Source organism: Callithrix jacchus, chromosome 19 (assembly GCF_049354715.1).
Source record: "Callithrix jacchus isolate 240 chromosome 19, calJac240_pri, whole genome shotgun sequence".
Lineage (NCBI taxonomy): Eukaryota > Metazoa > Chordata > Mammalia > Primates > Cebidae > Callithrix > Callithrix jacchus.
In genome coordinates this window covers 37172501-37189954 of record NC_133520.1, presented here as the reverse complement: position 1 = coordinate 37189954, position 17454 = coordinate 37172501, and the positions used below count along the sequence as shown (strand labels likewise).

Below are 17454 nucleotides of genomic sequence, written 5' to 3'. Positions count from 1 at the left end.
GTGAGTCTCCAACACGATTTAAGGAAAGACAGGAAGCCAGAAACCCAGGTACTAGCAAGTCATTTTATCAGTTGTTCATTCAAGAAGAATGTGTTCATAATTTGCCAAATTTGTTAGCTCCAGGAAATCAGAGGTGAATGAACAGTGTGTCTACCTTTAAGGAGTGCACAGCCTAGTCACTGTGGGGAAAATGCTGTATTTCAACAGCGTTCAGAGGCAAGCAGTTGTAAAACATACTCTTATTTTGTAAACCAAGAAATAAAAACCCTTCCAATAGATCTGTAACATGATTTTTATCCCTTGGAGTGTTTGTTCTATGTTTGTGCTACTTAGGTTGTTTTTAGTTTTTTTGTTGTTGTTGTTCATTTGTTTTACAACTATAAACAATATAGTAACAACTTGGCTTAAATTAAAATGTGGGTGCACAACAGGTATCTTGCCTTGGCCTTCTTGCTCACTGCCATAGCCCTGGCACCTAACTTAGTGCCTGACTCAGAGTTGACCCTCATGCATATTTTTCAAATGAATGAATGAATGACTCTATTTGGGAAATACTTGTTCAAGTTTGTTTATAGAATAAACTTCTCAGACATGAAGTTATGCTCTCTTTCCCCAGCCATTCCTCTTGAAGTACCTTAAGCAAACTTCTACTGTGGAAATCAATACAGGCAGCCCTCTGTATCTGTTGGGTTTTGCTTTTGTGGATTTAACCAACCATGGGTTGAAAATATTCAGGAAAAAATCTTGTGTCTGTATTGAACACGTACAGACTTTAAAAATCTTGTCATTATTCCTTAAGTAATACAGTATAACAGCTATTTACATAGCATTTATATTGTATTAGGTATTATAAGTCATCTAGAGATGATTTAAAATAGCCGGGAAGATGTGCCTAAGTTATATGCAGATACTGCGCCATTTCATACAAGGAACTTGAGCATCCACAGATTTTGGTATCTGTGGGAAGTCCTGGGACCAATCCATTGAAGATATTGAGAGTGTGTAAGATTATATTCAAAAGAAGGAAGCTCAGCAAGAAGCAAATAATTTCTGAAATGAATTTCTCATAAAAGATTATGAATAGAAGGCACAAAGTAATGGAAAAAACAACACCCCCAACGACTTATTAAAATGTTTCTGTGATTTTTAAAAGTTATACATACATGTGTACACATACAATGAAAATTTGGAAAATAAAGTATGAAACTGAAAATCAAATCTGTTCATTGTTCTGTAGCCTAGATATAATCATGCTAATATTTTGGAAAATGTCCTCCTGGAGATAGAGATATAGCTATGGATACAGATATGGATATAAATATAGATAGAGTACAACTAGTTATTTTCCTACTGCCAGACATTTGTTACTTCCAATGTTTTGCAATTTAAAAAATCCTATAACAAATGTTTTTGAACCTAAATCTGTGACTAACTTGATAGCTATTTCCTTGAGAGATTCTTGTGCTAGAGTTGGTGAAATAAAGGAAACATTCTTAAGGCTATTGGTACATATTTCCAAATTGCCTTAGACAAAATGACAAATAAAGACCCGGACTTTAAATGATACACAAAAATTTAAAAAACAATTCAATGAATATAGGAATCATGTATTTTTTCTACTCTGAAAACAGTCATCCCTCAGTATTCAAAGGAGGATTGGTTCCAGGATCTTCTGTAGATACCAAAATCCAGAGATACTCAAGTCCCTTATATATAAAATGGGCTAGTATTTGCATATCACCTATGCACTTCCTCCTGTATACTTTAAATTATCTCTAGATTATGTACAGTACCTAATTCGGTGCCTACACATTATATCATTTCTGTGAATTCAACATAGTACCCAGCACGTGGCAAATTCAAGTTTTGCTTGTTAGAACTCTGTGAATTTATTTTTCCAATTTTTTGGATCCATGCTTAGTTGAATCCATGGAGGCAGAACCTGTGCATACAGAGTGCCCCTGTATACTGATCCTGTTCTTTTTCTCTTCTTCATCGTATTATTAAGAAATTCAAGTGCCAAAATTGGAGCTTAAGCACAGGCTCTATGCTGAGTCTAATTTGGACACATTTATATTCTCCTTTCCTTAAGACCTAGTTTTCTTTTTTTTTTTCCACCTTTGACTTTTTTGTAAGGACTAAGACCTAGTTTTCTATTTGTGTTTTTCCAAACAGAATGTATTTGTTGTAAGCCTTCTCAAACTCCTTGGTAAGGAAACATAAAAACACAAATGATGGTAGAATCTTGCTATTTCCATCCAGAAGTGCACTTGAATGAAACCTATCGTCTAGCAGGGAAAAATAACCTTGACTACCTAAGTTCGGCCTAGCCTTTGCAGAAGAGAATATGAAGCAACAATTACTATGGATAGCATTATACTGTTCTCGACCTGCACTAAATTGTCACTGCCTTCATCAAAGCGTCTTCCTCTCTTTCAAATCTCCCCATTTTTTTTCTTTTGCGGCAGATGCAGAATTGAACTCCCAAATAAATCTACCAGATTCTATCTCAATCCTCCCAGTTTTGGCCAAACACGATCTCTTAAATGTAGGCAACAATGATTAAATTTTATAGAATAAATTTTCTGGAATTTGTATGCTCAGATTGCTGATCTTATTCTGATCTCCTTCTTGGCATTCTTATAGGTCCTATGGATGACACATCTACATCCACACATACCTCTGCATATTTCCACCCATTCCTGCAACACACAGTCCAGCCGTGTGCCGCCATCCCCATCCCCCATCCCTCACGTAAATGCTTGTATTCACATGGATAAACATTTCCACTCACCTTGGAAATCCTGGTCCCTGGAGATTATTTCTGAAGTAATTGGATTTAAGGGTAAAGAGGCATCTTTTCTTAGAAAAATGAGAACAATTGCAGTGAGGGATAAATTGCCCCTTTCCACTCTAGTTCTGAGGCCCGTTCATATTCTAGAGTTTGGGTTCCCCCACCCCCAGTACCCCAAGCCATAGCCGTACATTGAGACATTGGCCCACATTTCAGGAAGGAGTGAGTATGCCAGAACTGAAGGCGGGGATGACATTAACATCTGTATATTCTTGTCTATGCAAAACATTATTATAGGTCTTCCAAGTCCTGTTAGTGGATATGTGTAGTTGAAAAACCTGTTTTTTTTTTTTTTCTCATCATAATGTTGAATTTTTGAAATAGGTTTAGACCACACAGGCAGACCTCTACCAACAAATAGGTTAAGATCCAGCAAGTGATTTCATCTGTTGGTTTGAGTTTTCCCACAAAGCACTGTCTTATGAATGTTTGCCCCCAGCTAGTGCCTGAAAGACTGCACACGTACACTAAGAAACAGTATAAAACAGTGCTGTGAATGAGTAAAACAGGAAAGGAATACATTTGAATAAGACTATATAGAGAGAAAGTTGATTTTTAAAAAAGATTTACTTGGAGAAAAGTGAAGAGTTAACTGGAGACAGTTATGGAGCTTCTCAAGAGAAGTCGGAGCGTTCAAAGGTTATTGACAAGGTTCTTTTATTCCTTTTGATCTGTTTTCATTTTGAATATTTAAAGCAACTGAGTCTTTTATGATGTCCAGTTTTACTTCAAAATGTACCTTACGTTTTCCTTGATATAGAAGGACTGCTATCCCTACACATATGCTTGCCGAGTGTGTTTAACATTTGCGTTATTAGTAGTTATGAGTAGTCTTAGTAGTATTTGGATTACCAATAAACCCAAAAAAGAGAAATGATGAGGAAGTTGGATTTCTAAAGTGAACTTACCAAAATGTAGTAGATAATTGAAATGGCTCTGGCGAGTACTGAAGAAGACTTCGTAGGAGGTAGGGGGCTAAGAAGATTTTGAGAGGAGAAAGGAGCAGAGGAAGACAGGGTTTGCCCATGATTCTGCTCAGGGGCATAAAACAGGTGGAGAAATGGCATTAGATGCTCGGTTCTATCTGCCATGTGTGCAACTGATGACACATGCCACAGTAGTAGGATTCACCAAGCCCAAGCACTCAAAAATGAAACCAACTTTAACTTTTCTACTATTGAACCTAAGATGACCTATTTTGACTAATGTCAGATAAACTTTTTCCCAGATGTTTTCAAATGTTCTCTGCCTACTCCAGTGATTTTTTAAGTCAAATTTAAGTATTAGTATCTCTATTTCCGTTTATTTCACAAATACTACTTAGGTTTTCTCTCTTTCCATTCTTTTTCCTACCCCACTGTCCCCTGCACACAGTGCCTGATGGATGGACTTTGTTTGTGATGGACCTTGGATGTGAGAGGGAATGGGTCTGGTGTGTGTGTGTGTGTGTGTGTGTGTGTGTATGATGGAGTTCACATGTGGAATGGCCTGGAGGGTATACTTCCTTCTAGTCTTATGTGTTTTTTGGCATGGGTGATGTGGGAGAAATTGCTAGCTGTTTATCAAGGTCAGTGTCTTTTACAGAAATAGAACTGATTTTTAGTTGGGCACATGTTCTCTTTGAATAAAGACAACAATTGCACTGTGGCAGAAGAAAGGTGTACACCTTCCAGGTTGTAGCCTTCTTTCTTCATTTCCTTAAGTTAGAATTCAGACATGCCGGTGACCCATCTTGGGACATGCAGATGTAAACAAGTACTCTAGGAATGGTGGTTCTGAGATAGAAGGCCTCCTGGACAGCCTCATGGGACAGAACTACTGTATCAGCCCTGGTCTGCCTATTCTGCATGTTTTGTGTGAGAGAAATAAATTTAGATTTGCTTAGGCCATTGTAAATTCAGGTCTTCATCACAGTAGCTGAACTTATACCCAAACCAGCACATGGTGGAAGGAGAGGAATCTAATCAATGTAATGGGATGTTACATATACAAGAAACTTGCTTAGTAGGTGCCACAAAAAGTTGATGAGTATTATGGATAGATATGGATGATAAGGAGGCTCCCAGAAGCAGCAATATTGTCTCTGTTAATGCTAAAGAAGTAACCAAGCCTTTAAAGGACATATTAAAAATAATAGTATTCCCGTGTAATGCAATACCCAGAAATGCACTGTGGATAAAAACAATTGTTTATCACTGAAACTCAGTAAAAAACTTAATGTATTCCCTAGAAGAAATGATTAAAACTCCATCCCAGTACTGTTTGGCTGACCTTAAGATCAACTTGATGTTTAGCATTTCATACTTGTAGAGTTTAGATTTTAAGGAGGAGGGATTAATGAACATGCTTACTGACTGATTAAAAGAATACATCATAAAACAGAGAATATTCTTTAGTTACAGAGAGACAGCAATATGTCTGTACTTCGCAAGTTCATAGACAGGGTTCAATGTAAAAAAAAAAAGCTGGAATCTTTTGGCATACAAACAATAAACACTCAAGATAGTCATCCAGCTAGATTTCCTGGCTCCCGGAGTTTGTGGAAATGACCAAGTGTCATTCAGTAAGTGTAGGAGATATGGGGAAACAGAGGTTATCAGAATTTCATCACGTCCTTGGGCTCAAACAGTAATTCTTACTGCTTCCGAGCACATTTAGATTGTAGGTACATTCTAGAAAGTTACATTCTTCAAAGGTGAAACACATCCTTTGCCTAGAGTGAATGTATTATTTAATTAACTGAGATCATTAAAGCCACCTACATCATGACAGATGTGAGGATTTTGGCCAGTGCCCTGGGATGGATTGGGGATGTGCTCAGCACCCTCCCACTCAGTATGCATCTGGAAGCTCTCCCTTTCTTTTAGCCCAGAGAGAGTCTGTGTCTGGGGAGGGGTGGGGAGTCTGTGTTGTCTGGGAAGCACCAGGATGCATATCAATCACTGTTCGGCGGGTAGCACAGTCACACGGACCCTTTATCCAATCACTATGCAGGCCTTCCCTGGGCCAGAAGGGAGAACTCTTTACAATACAGATGGTGCTATTAGTTTCAGTAAGAATGTTTGTGAAGTGCTCAACAGTTTACGAGTCCTCTAGGATATTTGTTTTTATTTTGCCAGGAACTTTATTTAGATGGCTGCTTTCGATCCTGGTGTTTGGACTTTCCAGCCACATCCTTCTAACTGACTAATCAATAAAGGTGTATGGAACTTGTCTCCTGGATCTATGGTAAAAATGGGCCTAGAAATGTCCCAACCTGGGAACCCACTGGCTCTTTACTGGTGATGGCTTCTGATACCACCACCATCCAGAACACCAAGGACCTCTCTTGATCCCACCGAGATCTCTTCACGAACGTTTCTCTGGACACATTTCCTCTCTACCCAGCTGGTTGTTTAAATTGGTCTTTTCATGTTAACACATTCAGATTTTAGAGAATACCCTGAGTATAGGCAGGTCACTTCATCTTTTTTTCCTTGTTGTTCATTTTATTTAGCTTTGGCTTAGCCCACTTATCAGACAACTGTGTGTTGTTAAAATAGTTCACTGCTCAGTTCTACCTTTACATCACATAACTTCACCAACCTATGGCTTTTAGTCATGGAAAAAACAAAGTTCTTTTTATCCATTGTGACTAGTTCTCTCCCTTAGAACCCGGACAGGCTGTACCTCCAGCAGCCTCTCAAGTCCCTTTGTTGAAAACAATTCAGGCTTACAACAGGCACTCTGAACTACTGCTTTTTCTCTGTTACTTAAAAGAATTTTGTAGCCCACTACCTTGACCATTCCCTCATTTTTTTATGGTGTCACTAGTTTGTAACAGTGTCTCCTTTATTCAGGATGCATGCCTCTCACTGAGTCTACAAATCACCCCCCTACATGTCTCTTATCAGTATATCTGCCTGTTCATGCATATGAGTAATCTGTTAATCAGCTTTTGCTTAATATTACTATGAACATTTCAACTTCAGGTTAATATTGTCTTACCCCTCTGCATGGAAACTGATAAAAATTCACATCTACTTCAGAGCTTACCGTCATCCCCAGCATTTTTCTTTTTTTTGCTTCTACCTTCCACATTGGTCCCTGTCCCACTCACCAGCCACAGAGGAGACGATGACAATGCTTCCATTGCTCTGCTTCAGCATGGGCAAGGCAGCCACAGTCAGGACCACATAACTGAGGAAGTTGACCTCCATGCTTTTGCGCACATGGTGAATGTCATCATGAAAAAAATTCAAAGAAGTGTTGGTGATGTGGTTGAGAATGAGCATGTCTAGTCCTCCTGCAAGAGATGGCTGTATTAAGAAACCATCTGGGGTTGATAATGTTTCCCTTCTCCCAGAAGCTCTTTGGTGATCCCGAGGGCAGAGTTCAAAGGAGGAGGAAAGAGAAATAGCCTCACCCATGAGCTTTCCTGCTTGGGCAACAAATTGCTCTGCGAAGGCCATGTCTTCCATGGTGCCAGCAATGTAGTGCGCTGAGGCTGCTCCAAGCTCCAGGCAGTGGGATACCACCTGCAGCAGAAATGGCATTGATCTTAGCTGTAGACTTTTGGGTGGTAATCTCTGAAATAATGGGGGGCTTAAATGAGAGACTGCTCACAGCCCTGTTTAGATAAGAAATGGTAAGTATGTTTGTGTGTTGCTGAATGTAACCCTCGTGATCATCGTCCTCTGTCTGAAATATTTTCTGGAACATGGTGGGGTTTAAATGCATAAATCATCACAGTACTGGAGTTTAAGTTCATGATTTATGCTCGTGGCTTCTGTGAATAGGTATTTCTAAAAGAATTATGAGTATAGATGCTAGTTACTCTGTGGGTAGCTCTAGGTTTGTGAATATTTTTACATCCTTGGGTTTATGAGTCCATGAGATGGCATGTGTCTGGGAGTCTGCATGGGTATGAGGATATGTCTTCATGAGGAGGTACTGGGAATTTAGTTTCTGAAAACATCTCTATGTATCTGTAGTTCCATGTGTAAATATGTGTGACTAGGCATGTCTGTGAGCATATACAGCTCAAGGACTCTGTGGCAGATTGCACACACACACACACACACACGTACACACACGTATATGAATTAATGCTTAAATGTATACTTTTATATTCCTGTGGGTTTTTTGGTGTTTGACTCTATATATGAGAGTGCAAAATTAAGTGTGTGTGTGTGTGTGCATCTGCATCTGTGCATAGATGTGAAGATATGCTAGCTTCTGGGTATATGTGAGCATACATAAGAACACATCTAGGCATGGGTGAGTACATGTATCTGTGGGCATAGAACCCTCACCTTCTGTAGAGTTTCTTTTGACCTCGCTGTCACCACCACATGGGCTCCCATCTTCGCCAGATGATGAGCTATTTCTCTTCCAATCCCTTTGCTGGCCCCTGTGACAATCACTTTCTTTCCTTGGAGCATCTCTGGGGAACCCCAAAAGGAAGTGAGGACCATACCCAAGCTGGCAGCAATATTCCTTCTCTCTCCCTGGATATAGGCAGGCTTATCTCAATTTGCAACTTAAAAGGTTATGAGCCCAGATCGGTTTGTTACAAACTGCATAAATCATTGTAAGAACAGGCCAGGTCTTTCATAAACATGGTCTGAAGTGGGGGTTTGCCCTGGTTGCTTAAAACAAGCCTCCCTGCTGTCATTTCTGAAAAGCTTCATGGCAAGAGATCATAGGATGAAGGCAGAAGAGTCATGGTAGAGTTCCAGACATTTCTGGACTCTTTCAATTTTGCTCAATTGAAAGAATATTTAATAAGGAATCAAAACACATGTGTTCATAGAAATTCCAGGGATTTTCCCTCATTTCTATGTAGTCATCATCTCCAGAGGTGGTTTTTTTTTTTTTCATTCACTTATCAATCTCTTCAAAGAGCCCAATTAGCTGGCTGAGTTGTGAATTTGGGTATTACTCTCATTTTTGTAGAAGACTTGAAATTACTTCCCATTAAGGGTGCCAAATAAAGCATGGACTATTTGGCAAGATTTTGGCTACATGATTACTCTCCCTACACAGTCCCCCCCTGCCCACACCCTGTAGCTGGAAGACACAAAATTATCATCTCACTTCAGGTTTCCCTCTTTTTCACCAACTTTGAAGATCAAGAATACTTCTTGATCCTCAGGAACACTCAAGCACCCCTGTGTTTCTTCAACCTAGTACTCCAAAACGAGACACATGGGTACTTACCTGGTCTGAATTCCTCATATGCAGAATAGTAGTAGTAGGCCATGAAGAGCCCCAGAATGGGGAGGAGATGTTTTTTCATAAAAGCCATCCGACAGGGAGCTGGCCTGAAGACTCCTGTAGGACACACAGAGAGAACCTACAGAGCTTTCTACAACCTCCTAAGCAGGCGGCAGCCTCTGAATTGTGACATCAGGGACGGGGGAGGCTGGAGTAGTCTCAGGCAGTGCTAGCCAATTTCCCTGTCAGAGCAGCGATTGGCTTTGGGTGGGATCCCATTCGTCCCTGGCAGCCTGTGTGGTGGATTTCATAATGGACAATGTTTACTCCATTTCATTGAGCAAGAGGAGACTTCCAGATGGCCAAGCTCATGACTGTACAGGACTGGATTCCTGAGCATCCCTACCCGAGTCCATCTTACTCCTAATACCGTTTACGCCAGGGATCAATGATCTTTCAAAAGTGGTTTGTCAAAGACAGAGAGAGAGGAGTGCATATAGGGCTTCTGGGGGGAAATGCGAGTAAGAGCAAAGAGAGCCAAACTCAAGCCAGATCTCACTCTCAGTGCCCCCACTCCCCCACCCAGTCAGAAGCAATTAAAAATAACAGCACAAAACAACAAAATAAGCTGAAGAAAAAAAGTGTGCATATCTTGGGGAAAAATAATGAAAGCAAACAAGCTCTATTAGCCCCACACTCAAGTTCAATGAAAAAGTATTACAACATCAAAGGAGAAATTGCAAGCCAGCCAGAAACCCAGATGGCGGGAAATCCAAGACTGATTCAAGACTCTAAGGCAAGTGCAATGGATCGTACACTTATTACTTTAATGGAGAATAAGGAAGAAATAATGAATGATAAGAAAGGCACTGAACTATTAAACTGGGTCTTGTAAATGCTGTAGAGGAACAAGAAACACGGAGAGAATGCTAGGGAGAGGTGACCTGATGTATAAGAAAAAAAAAAAAAAAACCTAGCACTAGGAAGTGAAACTAGATGGGGAGGTCCACATCCCAGCTAAAAATAGATCTAGTAATAGTAAAAGGACCAGGGTGGTGAGAAATCTCTAGCAATTTAGAATTTATTGTCAGGGAAATATAAAAATAACCATCTCAGTATGTCCATAGCACAAATTAATTAAGGAACAATCCTCAAAGAAATAATTTAAGATGTATCATTGTTAAGTTCTTCAATTCAAACCCAACCAATCATCATGGAAATTACCCCATCACAATGCAATCCTGAGTTCTGTAAGTTATCAATAGAGCCGGGAAAAAAAATTAAATGTGATGATAAGTATCTCCCTTTGGAGAAGGGACAGGAGTTGGGAGTAGGAGGGGACAGAATTTACACAAGGTTAAGGGAAATTAACTTATGATTCCAAGTGCAGTATCTGGAAACACTCATCAAATTTTCACTTTAGACTAAGAGAAAATAATTTAAGACCCAGAGGAGATGAAACAATTTGTCAACAAACGACCACAGCTGTGAGGGTCACTTGTGAAAAATAATGGAGATTTGAGAGAAGTTAAGGGCTAGATAGAGCTCGAGGTCTATGAAGGACAAAAAGAGAAAGAAGATAAAATTCCAGTAAAAATTAGGTTACATGCCTTTAGAACTGCAAGATACATTTGTATAATTTTACAAAGATATTTATGATACCAAGATATATTACAGACTAGACTCCATTTTCATCCCTAGAGGGAAAGAAGTGCCAGCCAGAACCCAGATAAGGTTTATTTTCTTAATCCTATATTATTAATAGTAAAAATTATATGAAACAATGAAAAGTTACTTTGAAATATGATGATGCTGAATAGAAAGATGAGCAGACTAGGGACGTTTATTGTCTGACATAAAAAAGAAAGAATATTTAAAGTCCATTAAGAAAACATAAATTTAAAGAAAGCAAAAATAACAATGAGTAAGATAAACTGCAGAGTAATAGAACACAAAGCAAATGCATTAACAATTGCTGATTGTTGGCTCCATTAAAAAATGAAGTCCAACATTGTGTGGCCTCAAAAGACACATTTAAACCCAAAGACACAAACAGATTAATAATTAGATGACCTAATAGCTATGATGCTAGAAAATAAGGATATGGCAAAAGCATCCAATAAAGGGATTTTCATGGGATTAGATTAAATAATTGCTGTATAAAATGCATTGCTGAGAAACAAGGACACTGTGTAATGGTAGATGATACATTAAATCTCAGCAGTTCTGAAATTTTTGGTCTCAGGACCCTTGTATACTCTTAATAATTTCCAAGAACCTCAAAGAACTTTTGCCTGTGTAGGTTTTACCTATTGATATTGCTATATCAATTGATGCATTAGAAATTCAGACTGAGGATTTTTTTCTAAAACTCAAAAATACGTAAGCATACATTCCATTAGCAGTCAGGGCAGTGGCATTAGCATACCTCCTGTAGCCTCTGGAAAAGTCAGTTAATATCTTAGTATAATTATGAAAATAGTTTTGACCTTTCGGCCCTTCAAGAGAGTCTCAGAGACCCGTGGGGACCACACTTTGACCATATTATATAATAAATAGCAAATCCACTTTGTGTCCATATTTACATGGCTCTCATTAGCTTGTAAACTCCTGGAGGACATGGATTATGTCTTTTTCATCTTCATCTCTTTCCATTTCCCACTAGCCCTGCTCCAAAATAGGCATTCAATAAACTTGCTGTTTCAGTGTTTCTGAGATACTGCAGCAATGAGAAAATTGCTGTCTTCCTGGAGCCTAGTTTAATCTGGGGAAATCACTGGGATTCAGCATTCTGATCAGAACAGATCAATCCCATCTCCCAAATCTTCTTTCTGGGGTCCTCGACAAAGTTTTAAAACATAGTTAAGACAAAATTAAATACAACTGTTTCAGCTGGCATTTGTTTCAAGACAAGTTTTCCCTGATCGAATTAAAGTACCACAGCAAGGGAGCGAGCTGTTCACTCCACTCCTGGTGCCCCTCCTTTGTAATCCACTGACCATTTACATTCTAGAGCAGACTTTTGGCAGATACCTGGCAGTTTTCAAACACCTGTACAGAATGGGCTCCTCAACGCTGGAGGTGAGTATTAGAGCCCAGCCATGAATTTGCTCTGATTTGATAATTCCCACTGGAATAAATGGAATCAAGTGCAAGCAACAAAGTGAGCAGAACATAGGGGCTGAATGAACAAGAACGGGACTATGACGAATGAGCCAGATCAGGGAAGACTGATAGGAGATGGCAAAAATGTGAGGAGGAGCAGCCAGAGGGGAATTCCTTTACATTTGGCATACAATATAGGTGGTGAAGAAACACCTGTCATTTAGAAGGTGGCAGCTGTAATGGTTTTCATGATTGTTTTGTAGCTTTGTTAAGCAAGTGATCTATTTCGAAAATGAATCTTGTTGGGGAGACCGTGGGCAAACCTCAGAGTAAAAAGTAGAACACTTTGTGTTCAGAGGTTCGGCCTTTCCTGGGAGAATTAATGCTGCAACGTTGAAACAGGAGAGGATCTTAGCATTATATGAGAAATAATATGGTTTGACTGTGTCCTCACCCAAATCTCAACTTGAATTGTATCTCCCAGAATTCCCATCTGTTGTGGGAGAGACCCAGTGAGAGGTAATTGAATCATGGGGGGCTGGTCTTTCCTGTGCTGTAGCTGATGGGTTTATCAGGGGTTTTGGCTTTTGCTTCTTCCTCATTTTTCTCTTGCCACTGCTAAGTAAGAAGTGCCTTTCACCTCCTGCCATGATTCTGATGCCTGCCCAGCGACGTGGAACTGTAAGTTTAATTAAATCTCTCTTTGTTCCCAGTTTTGGGTATGTCTTTATCAGCAGTGTTAAAATGAACTAATACAGTAAATTGGTACCAGCAGAGTGGGCTGTTGCTGAAAAGATACCTGAAAATGTGAAAGCGATTTTGGAACTGGGTAACAGGCAGAAGTTGGAAGGGTTTCGAGGGCTCAGTAGAAGACGAAAATATCAGAAAGTTTGGAGCCTCCTAGAGGCTTGTTGAATGGCTTTGACAAAAGTGCTGATAGTGATATGAACAATATGGTCCAGGCTGAGGTAATCTCATATGAAGATGAAGAGCTTGTTGGGAACTTGTCTCTTGTTATGTTTTAGCAAAGAGACTGGTGGCATTTTGCCCCTGCCCTAGAGATTTGTGGAACTTCGAACTTAAGAGAGATGATTTGGGGTATCTGGCAAAAGATATTTCTAAGTAGCAAAGCGTTCAAGATGTGACTTGGGTGCTGTTAAAAGCATTTTGTTTTAAAATGGAAACAGCATAAAAGTCTGGAAAAGTTGCTGCCTGATAATGTAAAAAAGAAAGAAAGAAAGAAAGAAAAACATTTTTGAGGAGAAATTCAAGCCAGCTGCAGAAATTTGCATATATAGCCAGAAGCCTAATGTTAATCCCTAAAACCATGGGGAAAATGTCTCCAGGCCATGTCAGAGACCTTCACAGCAGCCCTTCCCATCACAGGCTTGGAGGCCCAGGAGGAAAAAGTGGTTTTGTGGGCTGGGCCCAGGGACTTGTGCACAGCCAAGGGACTTGGTACCCTGTGTCTCAGCTGCTCCAGCTGTGGCTGAAAGGAGCCAGCATAGAGCTTGAGCTGTGGCTTCAGAGGGTGGAAGCCCCAAGCCTTGGCAGCTTCCATGTGGTGTTGAGCCTGTAGGCGCACAGAAATCAAGAACTGAGGTTTGGGAGCCTCTGCCTAAATTTCAGAAGATGTAGGAAATGCCTGGATACCCAGGCAAAAGTTTGCTGCAGGGGTGGGGCCGTCATGGAGAACCTCCACTATGGCAGTGCAGAAGGGAAATGTGGGGTCAGATCCCCCACACAGAGTCCCTACTGGGACACCACCTAGTGGAGCTGTGAGGCCAATGTCCTCCAGACCCCAGAATGATAGATCTACCAACAGCTTGCACTGTGTGCCTGGAAAGCCAGAGACACTCAATACCAGCCCGTGAAAGGAGCCAGGAGGGAGGCTGTACCATGCAAAGCCATGGGGGCAGAGCTGCCCAAGACCATGGGAACCCACCTTTTGCATCAGTGTGTCCTGGATATGAGACCTGGAGTCAAAGGAGAACACTTTGGAGCCTTAAAATTTGACCGTCCCACTGAATTTCAGATGTGCATGGGCCCTGTAATCCCTTTGTTTTGGCCAGTTTCTTTTATTTGGAACAGCTGTGTTTACCCAATACCTGTACCCGCATTGTATCAAGGAAGTAGCTAGCTTGCTTTTGATTTTACAGGCTCACAGGCAGAAGGGAGTTGCCTTGTCTCAGATGAGACTTTTGGACTGTGGACTTTTGGGTTAATACTCAAATGAGTTAAGACTCGGGGGTACTGTTGGGAAGGCATGATTGGTTTTGAAATGTGAGGACATGAGATTTGAAGGGGCCAGGGCAAGAATGATATGGTTTGGCTGTGTCCCCACCCAAATCTCAACTTAAATTGTATCTCCCAGAATTCCCACATGTTGTGGGAGGTACCCCGAGGAGGCAATTGAATAATGGGGGCCATCTTTCCCTGCTATTCTCATGATCTGATGATTTATCAGGGGTTTCTGCTTTTGCTTCTTTCTCATTTTCTCTTGCTGCTGCATGTAAGAAGTGCCTTTTGCCTACTTTCATGATTCTGAGGCCTCCCCAGCCACGTGGAAATATAATCCAATTAAACCTCTTTTCGTTCTCAGTTTTGGGTATGTCTTTATCAGCAGTGTAAAAATGAACTAAAACAGAAATGCATAAAAGTCTCCCTTTCTTGCCACCACCACCTCCATTCTCACCCCAGTTCCTCAGGTCTAATTTTAGGAACTCACAGCTGCCAAGATCTTTTCCCTGCTATAGAAATAACTATCATTTTATGCAATTTTGTTCAATAACAGACTCCTTCCCTTCCTCCTGTTCTCCTCCCTCCTCTGTATGTCTAACGAGGGGGAAAGTTCTCATTTGTCAATCCTTCTGCATGTCAATCTCATTGGACAGATTTATTCTATTTTTTACCCAGTGGAATCTTGCATCTGGGAGAATGAAGTAGGCATGGGATAAATTGCTCTCTGTGTGCTGTACCATTCATGCCTGCCATGTATAGCTTATGGTAGGGGACTGATGGGGTAGAATACCTGAAATATATTTGCCTGGGAGAGCCAAAGGCCTTCTAGGAAAGAAGAGACCCTCATGAGGTCATGAGCATGGTCTGATCCCTGCCCCCAGTGGAGATGGAGATGAAAACCATTCTTTTTGTAATGAAAAAATTTCTGTTGACTTTATGTTTTAAGGGCATGATCTAAGTAGCAGTTCTAAGCATGTTGTAGTTTTTCAGGTTTTCCCTCTGGCCTAGCTCCTGTGGATTCACACCTGAGCATAGAAGAGATAGGGGCTATGTAATAACTAAACAAAGTGATTCCATGGATGGTTTGTTGAAATATTGGCAGCACGGGAAGCAGTGGGAGAGCCCCGCACAGCTGAGAGGACTGACTTCAGCACAGCTACCGCAGGGCTTTGGCCCGTCTTGTGTTTTTTCTTGGTTGGTCAGCCCAACTTTCAATAAGCACACTAGGGTGGCACCACAGCTTCAGCCAGGTGTGCATCTCAGGGTTCCAGGGATGTCAGCGTTAGAAGGAAGTCAATTCCCCCTGGTGGGACACAGGGTTGCCAAATTTAGCAAATAGAAATTCAGAATGCCCATCTGAATTTCAGGTAAATGACAGATAGTTATTTTAAGGATGTCTGTCAGTCAGTCTGTCTGTATCTATCAATCAATCAATCATCTAATCTACCTAACCTCTATCTAAGCTGTCTACCTATTAAGATGGGATAAACTATTGAAAGAAATATACCTAAACTATTGAAGGGAAAATGTCTTGAAAGGAACATATTTATACTAAAACATGGATTCTAGCCAGGTGTGGTGGCTCATGCCTGTAATCCTAGTCACTGTGGAGGCCAAGGTGAGAGGATCACTTGGCCAGGAGTTTGAGACCAGCTTGGGAAACATAGCAAGACCCCTGTCTCCGAAAAAAAAAAAAAAAAGAACGAAAGAAAAAAATGAAACTGTTATTCATTCATTGTTTATCTGAAATTTGGATTTAATTGGGTGTCTTGTATTTAATTTGAAAAGCTTAGAAGTGGCATAGGGCTTTGAGAACTTGAGAAATAGTCAGGTATGGACAGAACATTCTGGACCATGGCTACTGATAGCCATCTGGTCTACCTTTACCAAAATGGAGCCCAGCAGCCTGGCCACAAACAGTCAAAAAACCCTAAGTAGCATAGCAAAGAATGTTGTACAAACTAGCCCTCCCCTCCCCTCACACACTCTTGAACCCAACTCAGTCCTCACTCTTATTCTTCATGCTGAGCTATGCCCAGCAGTGTAATTGAGCTCCCCCATAACCAGCTGGATTTTTCTCCCATGCTTTTTTTCTGTTTGATCCTTCTCATTAAGTATCACTTGCCACTTTAGCCTCTCCTTCTAGCACCACATGGTAGCTGGGTGGAGGAATCATCTATGAGCAATTATTTAGTTAGGTATTTACTGTTGAACAGATACTATGAATAAAAACACCAGTGAAATGCTCTCCATGTGCTAGAAGAAGATGAAGTGGAAATAAATGAAATGTGTAAGATGCTACGAGTGCGCTGATGGAAGTTTGTAGTACGGGCATAAGGAAGGGAGTAGCCCATTCTACATGTGGGACAGGCAAGCAGGAGCTGCTTCCAGGAAGTGGTTCACCTTAATCCTGTTAAAATTTGGGCAGATATGCTCCAGGAAATGAAGAATGATAAGAGTGAGCATTGAGTTGGGTTCAGGAGTATGTGGGGAGAGGGGAGGGCTAGTTTGTGGAACATTCTTTGCATAGGAAACTGTGGGAAAATAGAAAGAGGTGCTAAAGAGAAATGCATGTTTGGGAAACTATGAACAGTTCCATATGGCTGGGTAACTGAATTTTACAAGGTAGGATTACACAGTGAGAAGCCTGGAGAAGCAAGCAGAGGCACATCTTTGAGGGCCTTTAGTATCCACTGTTAGTCTGTAGCTCTGGTTATTTGTTCTCAAGTCATGAACCCTCTGCCCTCTGTGGCCTCTTCATCCCCACCCCAGAACTCTGCCTATTCACTGGCACTTTGTATCTCCTCATTGCATTATGCAAAAAAATGTGAATCTTCTGCACTCTTTTGGCTCTTCAATCTGGCCCCATGCCCTCTATAAACACCTCATTCTCTCTGCCAGGATGTGCTGGATATGGCCTTGACCTTGAGGGCTTGCAACCCCACAGAGCTGTGCCCAGCAATGTTACTGAGCTCCCCCATAACCAGCTGGATTTTTCTACCAGGCTTTTTTTCTCTTTGATCCTTCTCATTAAGTATCACTTGCCATTTTAACCC

General features: G+C 40.8%; 2 protein-coding genes across 3 annotated transcripts in view; one reads left to right on the top strand and one right to left on the bottom strand.

The window, feature by feature from the left end:
* LAMB3 (laminin subunit beta 3) overlaps positions 1–17454 on the top strand; it is a 200527-nt gene that overhangs the window by 82314 nt on the left and 100759 nt on the right. The gene's annotated exons all lie outside the window — the stretch shown is intronic.
* HSD11B1 (hydroxysteroid 11-beta dehydrogenase 1) overlaps positions 1–17454 on the bottom strand; it is a 54792-nt gene that overhangs the window by 24190 nt on the left and 13148 nt on the right. Inside the window, exons 2-5 of the mRNA XM_054248243.2 lie at positions 9056–9169; positions 8149–8279; positions 7260–7371; positions 6954–7139 (exon numbers count right to left, since the gene is read on the bottom strand). Of these exons, the coding sequence (XP_054104218.1) occupies positions 6954–7139; positions 7260–7371; positions 8149–8279; positions 9056–9143 (517 nt within the window). The 5' untranslated portion in view covers positions 9144–9169. The remainder of the gene's footprint in view (positions 1–6953; positions 7140–7259; positions 7372–8148; positions 8280–9055; positions 9170–17454) is intronic.